Raw genomic sequence first — 10,899 nt, 5'->3', positions numbered from 1 at the left:
ACCTTCTTCCACCAGCAACCACCCTACCTTACAGCCGTCCACCACCCTCCAATGACCGCCACTACGTTGGTAAATTACCGGCTTGCCCTATTTGGGCTTGCTCTACTATTCTAACTATAACTTTCGATTCCGATCTCTGATTGACTTCATTCAAAATCTATTAGAACCCTAACTTGTGAGATTATTACCCTTAAAATCTCAAGATCATCCTAGGAACAGATCGTTCGAGATTTAGTTCGTAACATTGATATTAGAGTCGACATTCCTTGGACAATGATTATCACGCGATCCAAGACGAACGAGAAAGGAGCAACCATGGAGGACCAGGAACTCATCACCGTTCATGTGGGAGTTTTTCTAGCAACCCCTCCACCCCCACCAATAGTCAACTTTGAGCCGCCAACATAGGCGAAGGCAATTTTTAAAGATTTTTCTAACAAGGTCACTCACTAGATCCATTGCGGAGAGCGCTGAGAGGATGGAAAAGGCTATTCAAGCCTTGGTGATAGCCCTCCTGACTCAGCATGGCCACCTCGCGTCGCTAATATCGTCGGCCATGGCAAAACCAAGCTCGCCATGGCCACCAATACCAAACCGTGAGGGAGGCGATGAGCTAGCCTGAACCACAGCCTTAACCCCTTCTCCGGCCCTACAGACCCTCCCAAATGCCGCGACCACACCGGAACTGCCAACAACAGTGGCCATAGGGTCATCTTACCCACTTGCGGTGGGAGCTAGGGCCGAAAACCCTAGCTTCCCACTAGCAATGATCTAGCCCCCACCGGCACCAACTACCACGTTGACTCACTTCCTTGGACCAATAGCAGCCAAGACATGGTTGTCGTTCGCGCCGACGCCGATCGGAAGACTGCCAGCGACAGTGGTCGGTGGGGGTCGGTGGACCCGCCGACAATATGCCATAGCCGCTGTTGCAACCACTCGAGTCCGAGCTTGATAATTGGTTTCCACCGCCGTCCTGCCATCGCGAGGTAGCCAGGAGCCAATTATCAGTGACCCACGATTGAACCCAGCCACCGTCGCCCCCCATGCAACCTATGACAACGCCCCTAGGTCGAATTCCACATTTAGTCCTAGGGTTAGGGTAGGTTATTTGAATGAAGGTGATGAAGTGCATGATTTTTGAGGCAGGCCAAATTTTCGTGAACTAGTTCAACCACCTTGTGCGAACCACTTTGGAACCCATGAACATGACCTCGAGCACGAGTATGAGCCTAAGAATGAATTGTGGAATGACCTAGTGGGCTCGCATCATCAGACTGAGTCGAACCAGCGTGCAACTTGGGTGCGCATGAGCCAAACTCGTGGGCCTATGACCCACGTGACCAGCCTTGACCACAAGGTCACTTGGCCCGCGATGACAAACAACATTTTGGGATCCAAGCTAGGACCGTCAAGCTTGACTTTCCAAAATTCTCTAGAGGAGACCCGCTAGATTGGATTTATCTAGCGGAGCAATTTTTCACGTACCATGGCACGCCGGACCACCAGAAGGTCCAACTAGCCTCATTCTTGGAAGGCGTGGCAATTAGGTGGTACCAGTTGGCTAAGCGAACTTAACCATTTGAGTCTTGGTAGGATTTTGTAGATGTAATTTGTGCTCAGTTCAGTCCGACCTAGTACGAGGACTTTTAGGCCATATTAATTAAGCTGACTCAGTCAACAACAGTTCGAGCTTACCGGGAGGAGTTCGAGTGGATATGCAACCAAGTCACTAATTTGTCTAACTCGACCCTGAAGAGTACCTTCATTAGTGGGCTCAAGCCTAACATTTAGGTTGAGGTCAAGGCTTTGAGGCCCTCTTTCTACTGAGGCTTTCTCCTTAGCTATTCTAATGGAGTCCAAGTTGGATCAATTAAACCAGATCCACAAGGAGGAGAGAAGAAAGACGAACCAAGCCCACAGCCCACTAGAAAATGCATCTACCCTGACTCAGCCTGCATTAACGACTCAGCCTAACTAATAGATGATCTCGCACCGCTTTGTACCCAATGACTTGGAAGAGCGTCAAAGAAAAAGCTTGTGTTTTTACTGTGATGACCAGTTTACCCCCGATCATAAATGCAAGTGCCAATTAGCCCATGTTATGTTCCTAAGCGGACTTGAGGAAGATGAACCTGAATCCACTAATTGGCATGACAAGTTGTATGAGTACAAGGACGTGAAAGACTAATCACCTTGAGGACAAGGTGTCAGAAGCATAGTGGATTGTTAATATACAACCACATGGGTTAAATCGAGTCAAGTCGAGTTAAGTTTGTTAGTTAGCTTTATCTTATTATTTTGAATTTCAAATAAATCGGATAATCTGTATATGGACCTAATACGCTAGAAATTTTTACTCCTATAAATAAAAGTGGACATGTGTTGATAATAAGGAAGGAATGAATCTGAGTTCAGCTAAATATTTCTTATTGTCTTTAGCCGTTAGATCTTCTTATCTTTCTAGGAGTAGATCATAGCCGTAGAAGTATCCCAACCTTCTAAACCCTAGCCACCTTCTTCCACCAGCAGCCACCCTACCTTATGGCTATCCACTACCACCCTTGCCGTCCACCACTCTCCGACGATTTCCGCAACATTTAATTATCGTTCTGGCTTATTTGACCTTACTCCACTATTCTAACTATAACTTTTAATTCGGATCTTTGATTGACTTCATTCTAAATCCATTAGAACCCTAAATTCCAAGATTATTACCTCTCAATATCTCAGGATCATCCTATAGATAAATTGTTCCAGATCTAGTTCGTAACAAATCTATTCATAGAGAAAATAAAGCGGAAGGTAATCCTTATAATGATCTTCCAAACCTATTCTTAGTGAATATCACAAAATTCTTTCAAAATAGAAAATACATCAAAAAAATCACTATGCCAAAAATAAAGACCATTACCCCTTAAAAGTGAAAACTAGATATAATTTTCCTTATTTCTAATTCTGCTCTCGTACAAAAAGAAATTACATAATAGTATCTACACATAAATTTTATACAATTAATACTCTTAATCTAATTAATTAGATTACTTAATTTTAGATTTATTTAAATGATAGCGTACATATTTTAATTATTTACATGTGTGTTAATATAAATTAATGCCACAAACGAGTCGTTAATTTTCATGCTGTGGATACTTTTCCTGTTAGCTATATTTCTGAGTGATAGTCTAGTCCTTTTAGGTTCTCAATTTACCCAAACTCTCAGTTCCTGCAGTAGGTTATAGGTTTAAGAGGAATTAAATCTTCGTTAGAAAGCTTCCTCTTTCTAAAAACTTGCAATTGTGTCATTAGTTATCTAGCTCGTATAAATGGTTGTAAAGCTTTCTCACACTTCAGTAACTTTCAGTTATAATTTCATTCAAAAGATTCTCCGAACCATCTGAATGCTGGTCTGTAGATGTTATTTAATTTTCACTCAGTATTCACTATTCATAGCTTGCTTTGTGATTACATCCGACTGCATGTTACCATCCAATTAACTGGTTTGCATGCAAAAGTCTGGATCAATCATAAAGAAGAAACCCAAAATTGAAACTGCATTCCTTAAGTCACTCAACTCCTCCCATGCATCCCTTTCCTAACCAAATTCAACACCTTGGACTCCTGGTTGGTGTTAATTATGAGGTACACGTACAACTTATACTCCTATTCTGTAACAATCTCAGGCAGTCTCACTGTGGCTCCTCCACAGCAACCATCTTTGTTTCCACATTCCTTGATGTAGCTCCTACAACATCCACCAATCTCTCTCTTCTCAAAGATCTCTGGCGAGGATGAGCAGCCATTTTTGGTATCAGTGTCTTTGTTTTCACTTGTGCAACACCTATGTGAGACATTCTTTTCCAAATTACATTCTTTCCTTGGCTCTAATAGGTGTTTGCATGAACCATGCTTCTCCAAATGCTCCTCATGCAAGTCACCACCATGATGTCCCGATCTGCAACCAATCGAAGTGTTATGTTCATGGCTTGATTCCATGTTACAGTCTGGTGTTCCATCATTTGCCTTCTCATTGTCATGGCATTTATGCTTGCCCATGCAAGTTGAGATAGCATGATTCTCCACAAGTGATTCTATGTCATGGCAATTAGTTGTGCTCATGCAAGTTGAACTTGTTGGTTGTGCACAAGTACTTGTGGATCCACAACTTCCCTTAGCACAGTGGCTTGAAACAATAGCATGGTTCTCCACATGTGATTCTTTGTTATGGCAATCATCATGCTTGTTCTTGCAACATGAACTTGTTGATTGTGCACAAGTGCTTGTTGATTTACAACCTCCCTTAGCACAGTGCGTCGAAAGAGCAGGCTTCTGATTCTGATGTGATTTATGAGAAGAACTGCAGCATTTCTTCTCCTTTCGAACCGGTTCTCGCAGTAGTATCATGCTATTCAAGATCACTAGCAGGCACGTACCGACATCGGCAAGGACTGCTGCCCATAAAAATGGGTAGCCTGCGACAGCCAACGAGAGGATGCCAATCTTGGTGATCACTGAGAAAAGAATGTTTGCGATGATCTTACGATGCGTCCTCCTTGCGAGCCTGATGGCCTTCGAGATCTTGCGGATGTCGTTCGACATGAGAGTTATGTGGCTGGTTTCCATTGCTACTGCTGAACCAGATATGCCCATTGAGATGCCCACGTTTGCCATGGCTAGAGCTGGTGCATCGTTCATCCCATCTCCAACCATCAGTGTTGGCCCTTCTGTTCTTTTAAGCTCACTGATAATTTTTACCTTGTCCTCTGGAAGAAGCTCAGCATAAAGCTTCTCTATAGATTGCCCTAACTGTTAGGCAGCAGAAACAAGTACTCACATACCAAGAATTATGATTTTAAGTATTCTAAATAAACCGTAACATAAGAGTAATAATCACAGATTGATTTTTAATCATTGATACATGATTCAATTTTTTCTTTTGGAGGAACAAAAAAAAGTCTCCATACCTGATTCTGCGCATGCATGGCTGCTTTAGTGCTGTCTCCAGTAACCATCACAGACTTGATTCCTAGAGATTTTAGCTCCTTGATTGCTTCTGCAGATCCTGTTCGGCAAGTATCTGAGAGGCTGAATATTCCGATCAGTAATGAGCCCGAGAACACGTAACCATTGGTAACTCCTTCCTTTGTATCTTCCATGTTTGGAACTACAATTTAAAGGCCACTGTGTCAGAATCCTTGGAGGATGAAGACTACTCATGGCTACAAGAGATTGTCTTTGCCTTCGTCATTAGATCAAATATGTCTAACATCATTCTAGATTAGTTCTTTCTTGTACATTCAGTAATTGCATCATGACAAAACCTAGTTATTACTTGTAATTACTTCATGGCAGCATCTATAAGCAAAAACAGTATCTTAAATATGATAATTAAATTGCCAAGAAGCAGTTGCTTTTTAACAAATATTTTGGTCATATATGTTTTGAAAAGAGTAGGAATTGACAACAAGCCAACGAAATTATTCCAAGAGATCAATATTGAAGATATATAGTAAAAAGAATCATCTAATGAATTAAGTACAGAGCATTAGTACTAACCTGTGCAACATGAGGCCCTTTCTGCGATTCTCTTATTTCCAACATAAATAACTTTTCCATCTATTTCTCCATAGACCCCCTCACCTGGATATATGCGAAACTCTGTAACATTCTCTGATTTCGGTTCTATGGAGTTCGAACGAGCATAATCTATGAGTGCTGATGCCATTGGATGACTTGATTTACTCTCAATACTTGAAACCCTGAAAAAAAATTCAATTTTAAGATAGTCAAGTCACTTTTCAATCATCACAACTTAGACAGTTGAAGATGACTAGAAAATGAAATGAATACCACTGCATAATATACATATACATACACACATTTATCTTACCAGTAAAGAAGTGTATGCAAGGGGACCTCACTTTCAACTGAGCTGAATTCTATGACAGTGAACTCTCCTTTAGTGATGGTTCCAGTCTTGTCGAAGGCCACCACTCTAATCTTGGCCAAGGCTTCAAGAACATCTCCTCCTTTGACGAGCAAGCCGATCCTCGCTGCCTTGAGAAGCGCACAAAAGGTTGCAACCGGTGTTGACAGCACCAGTGCGCAGGGACACGCACTAACGAGAAGGACCAGTGCCAATTGGAACCAATGTTTAGGGTAGTGAACTCTCGTCGTGAAGGGAACCACTGCAACTCCTGCTGCCATGATCACCACAGCTGCAGATTTCACAGGTAAGAATGAGTTCAAGCCAACTGCTTATATCAATTTAGAGCAGCTATCTGAACAAAGATTTCTTGCATCTTGTGGGACGTAACATTATGGGAAATTGAATGCTTCACATTCTATAGTATGTTCTTCTTACCATTAACACCCTCCCATATAGCTATTTTTATTTTTATATATCATTGGACTCTATATTTTGCTTTTATTGCATCAAAAAACATCCTATTATACATGCCTAATGACCTTACAACCCCTAAGATTAAAAGAGGGCAAAGGTAAATTGCAAGAAGGAACCAGTCTTAAGATCATAATATAGATAATTTAGGTATTTAGCATTTTATTTAGACGACATAATATTCTCTTTTTAGCCGATAGCTGCTGTCCGGTTAAATTTAACTCAGGATATTTTTGAGGCAATCAGACTAGAATGCAGGGGGTTTAATTAATAAATACCATGCGATACGATATTAATGATGATAAAGAGAAAAAGTTAGGGTGTTAAATTACAAAATTCCAAAACATATAATACCAGCAAGTTTGAAACAGTAACAGATCAGATGAAAAGTAGTACAAGTCTTGACCTGGGGTGTAGTATTTGGCACAGGAATCTATCAATCTCTGCGTCTTAGATCTGCTGTTCTGTGCTTCTTCCACCAGCCTAGTCATCTTGGCCACTGCAGAGTTCTCAGCCAATGCTGTTGTTCTTACACTGATATAACCTGCAATGCAGATAATGTTAGACATACTACAACTATCAACTATAGAGGTCTAAGCATTAAAAACATATAAGAAGTATAGATGCCAATAAGGCATTACTCAGATTGATTAAAGAGGCTCATTGTGATGAGTGTTTTTGTATTCGAATATCAGCGGCACCAATTTAATTAAGACATTGTTAAGCTTTTATTTCTCCAAAAACAAAGAGTAGAGATTAAGTACCATCAATGTTAAGAGAACCAGCCCAGACCAGTGATTGGATTTGCTTGGCTACAGGAACTGACTCTCCTGTCAAACTGCTCTCATCAACTTCACTCCTCCCATCAACAACCATGCCGTCGATCGGGATCACTTCTCCAGCTTTGACGGCTAGGATGGTGTCGACCTTGACATCTTGGGCATCGACAATTTGGCCCGTTGCAGCCAGAACAGCCTTCTGTGGAGCCATGCTCATCAACGATGACATCCCAGCAGTGGCCTGCAGGTTAGTAGTGAATTACAATTCTTTTCAAGAAGCATTTTACTCTGAAATTCTTTAGGATCAAAGGTATATAGATATGAGGTCCTAGTAATTCATGCTCTTATAGTGGAACATAGTGTGCATAAATACATTAGATAAGGAGTGCTATATGAAGCTGCATCCGGTGATGGAAGGAAACATTAGATAACGGATGCTATATACGCACATTAATTAGATAAGTCTTTAATTTTGCTCTTTTTTTATGCCCAAAATACTCGTCTAACCTCCTCCTTTTCCCTTAACTTCTAAAGTAAAGTACCTTTGGCCCATGGGTTGCTTAATGAATCCAAATAAGTTCTTAGACAAGTCTAAATATAGTAATGCTTGTGCACGTAAATCACAAGATTTTGATGGTCCCATGCAGGTTGCATGGCCTTTGCACTGAGGAGTGAAAGACAAGCCATTTGAAAGAGGGGCATTGTGGAATGGGAAATGTATTATTCCTTACCTTGCGACTTGCCATCGTTTCCAGCCATTCTGCTATAGTGAAGAGGAATACGATGAAGCCAGCTTCTAGATAATCCCTGAGGCCAATTGCTCCAGCAACTGCACCCAAAAAAAAATATAATAATAAATAGGTAAAATAAAAAGTTAAAAACATCATTATTGATTCATTTTACAAGAACAATTCCTTTAAGGACTTCACAACCAAGTGATGCAAATGGTCCTTATTTTTCATGGGGAGCTTTTTATTTTATAAAGTGTAGTACATAAAACAATCGCACTCAATCTACTAGAAAGTTAATGTGCCAGTTGTGTAGATAGAGAAACAAACCATCTGATAAAAGTGATCCTTTTGAAAAGTGAAATTTAATTTATCTAGTTCATAAAAATAAAACCTTCTTTTCTCTGACTAGAGTGGCAGCAACTAGTAGTTGTCTAGATAGGAAATCACCTTCATGATGGGAAAAAGTGTAGCTTTTGTAATTGATGTGAAACTTTACTCTCCCCTGCTACCAAGAAAATGACAATGGACTTTTTTTTGCTGTACATGTAGCGTGTTTACTTGAAATGATTATAAGGTTTTCTTTTGGTCAATTATTATCTGGTGTTTAAGAACTATATACATATTGAACATGTTTGCTACATTTGATTCTAACCCATATTAATCTTCTTATTTGCACTTTGTTAGAAACCAAGTAAGGATAGATCACCACAAAGTGAAGAAAATTCTTGTCATTGTTCTTTCTAATAATACGGGACAATGACATCAAAAAGAAAAAATGTACAGCAAGACGCTGTTATACCACACATCGCTGATTGATTCTAAATTAGAGAACGAAAATTATGGGGACTCATCAATCAGAATCTTAAATTGCCTATTGGCACACCCATTTGATCACCACAAAGCAACTTATGAAGAATTTCGCGCAAAAATATAGAAGGAAAGAATGATGATATCAGGGTTGTACTTGCAAAGATTAGGGAGTTAGATTACCTGCAATTAGCAGTAGGGTATTGATATCCAATGTCCATCTCCGAAGGGCAGCAATGCTTCTCCATAGTATTGGCGGTACGCCGACGACTACCGCCGCCAAGGCCAGCCATTGCAGAGGGTGGAAGAAGTACTTAAATGACGAGACCAGAAGTAGTGATCCACATGCCAATATATATGGACTTGGCCACTTGTTGATGATCCGATCAGTGCCATAAGCTCGAATTGTGGCTTCAAGCTTCGCTTGATTTAGAGCCTTGACTGATGAAACAAAATCGAATCAAAGTAATGTAAGATTGTAAAAGAATTAAGGTTATCAGGTACTAGTAGAAACAAGAATATTAGTTCTCCTATACTCTTTTTTTCGCATTCAATAGTTTCTAGTGGAAATTCTTTCTTGAAGATATTCAGAAACTTTATAGAAATAATATATATCACTTCTTAAGTATGATGAAATCATACATACAATGAATTTCAAAAATGCATTATGAGTAAGGGGACTACAATTATATTCGATTTATCAAATGCGGCAATGTCTGAAACTGTCCCCATTTATTAGAATGTAACGTCTACCGAACTTATCAATCTGCATGGTTTAATGAGTGTCCCTACATTAAAGCTTTCAAAATCTTATACTCTGCGGGGCAGGTGATAGGTCCTTGTTATGATTTATTGGCCCTATCAAGAAAACGAGAGAAAGAAATCAGATGATTAGGGTGAAAACTAAGTTAATCTTAAAACAAAAATCTTTGGGTTTAATCACAAAACAAGAAATTGAGAACCTAAATGGATGAAAACAAATTTGTCCCATGACTTTAAAGCTAAATGCATTTGAAGGGTCATGCATGCAAAGCTAAATGTGTTGGGAAACTCAAATTTTATTACCTATCTGTAGCTGAGAGATGAGGAGGCTGTCATGAACTACTATGACTGTCTTTGAAGGGACAACCACAGAGACCTTCTGAATTCCATCCAAGGGCATTAAGATCCTCTCAATTAGGGGCACTTCAGAAGGGCAGCAGATGCCCAAGACATCAAAGTAGCTCTTTTGACACTTCACTTCTCTTGTGGTTTTTCCAGAGCCAACCTCCTCCATCTTTGAGACTTCCTACATAACAGCGTAGGCATTTTAGAGGCATGCATTATGCTATCTAATGGAGTGAAAGGTAGAGAGGTTGGTTCTTGTTACTCACCTAAATAGTAGACTGAGAGGAGAGAGAGAGAAAGAGAAAGAGCTCTTAATGAAGAGAGCAGAGAGGAGGTTGGAGAAGATGCAGAGATGGTGGCTATTAATGGGAGTTTCCTGCAATAAAAGACCACTTACTTTGTCAAGTGGGGCCAAGGTAAGGGGAAAGAAGTTATAGAATGGTAATTTGTCTAATTATGTGTTGGATTGAATGCTGAGGATGATATTTATAATCACCGAGTTAAAAGAAAAAATAAAGAAAGAAATTCCAACACAACAAGCAAAGCAAGTGGAGGAAGAGCTGGAGTTCACTTCAGTAATGCTCTCCTCCATGGTGTGATTAATCCGCAAGCATCCAGAGATTTATGATTATAAAGCTAAGAGATACAACTTACAAGTGCAGCAATGAAATCTAATACCTGAGAACACTGAACCAGATACCACCCTGTTGGTGAAAATTGCTAGGAAGAAGAATGATGATATCTGTACTGAAAAGAACTGGGAATATGAAGCATATATTATTCGTTTCGTGTTGATCAACAACTATCCTTAATTGGGTCCATCATACAAAAGAAGATGACCCTTGTAGCAATTTCGAGGCGCCTTTACTTTATATATTGAGCTAGAGACAGTCTCTCAAAGCCATGGAAGAAAGAGAGGAAAAAAAATAAAATTTACTTACGTTGATCATTCATCAATCTTAAATTTTGATCATTTAAAATTAAAAATAAAAATGAAACGAATACCTCCTAATCTTTTGCTCAATTTTGACATGCATCTAATCTCCTTATAGTATTTTCTTTACGTAAAGTATAT

At 39.7% G+C, this 10,899-nt stretch overlaps 1 protein-coding gene across 3 annotated transcripts; it reads right to left on the bottom strand.

Moving 5' to 3' along the window:
• Positions 1-3,410: 3,410 nt before the first annotated feature.
• On the bottom strand, positions 3,411-10,643 carry LOC140774172 (putative inactive cadmium/zinc-transporting ATPase HMA3). 3 transcript variants are annotated; one of them, XM_073117056.1, is made up of 11 exons: positions 10,503-10,643; positions 10,091-10,200; positions 9,783-10,001; positions 8,901-9,158; positions 7,911-8,008; positions 7,165-7,420; positions 6,807-6,944; positions 5,891-6,218; positions 5,557-5,759; positions 4,965-5,164; positions 3,411-4,806 (listed from the first exon to the last, which is right to left on the bottom strand). In XM_073117056.1, the coding sequence occupies exons 3-11, from the start codon at positions 9,991-9,993 to the stop codon at positions 3,664-3,666; spliced, it is 2,835 nt and encodes a 944-aa protein (XP_072973157.1). In that variant the 5' UTR covers positions 9,994-10,001; positions 10,091-10,200; positions 10,503-10,643; the 3' UTR covers positions 3,411-3,663. The 3 variants fall into 3 exon arrangements, with proteins under 3 accessions (XP_072973157.1, XP_072973156.1, XP_072973155.1); XM_073117055.1 differs by having other exon boundaries at positions 9,783-10,005; positions 10,503-10,521; XM_073117054.1 differs by lacking the exon at positions 10,503-10,643 and having other exon boundaries at positions 9,783-10,005; positions 10,091-10,278.
• Positions 10,644-10,899: the final 256 nt, after the last annotated feature.

This window comes from Typha angustifolia, chromosome 13 (assembly GCF_048772165.1).
Source record: "Typha angustifolia cultivar Huaian chromosome 13, ASM4877216v1, whole genome shotgun sequence".
Classification (NCBI taxonomy): Eukaryota; Viridiplantae; Streptophyta; class Magnoliopsida; order Poales; family Typhaceae; genus Typha; species Typha angustifolia.
This window is presented reverse-complemented; position numbering and strand designations above follow the sequence as displayed.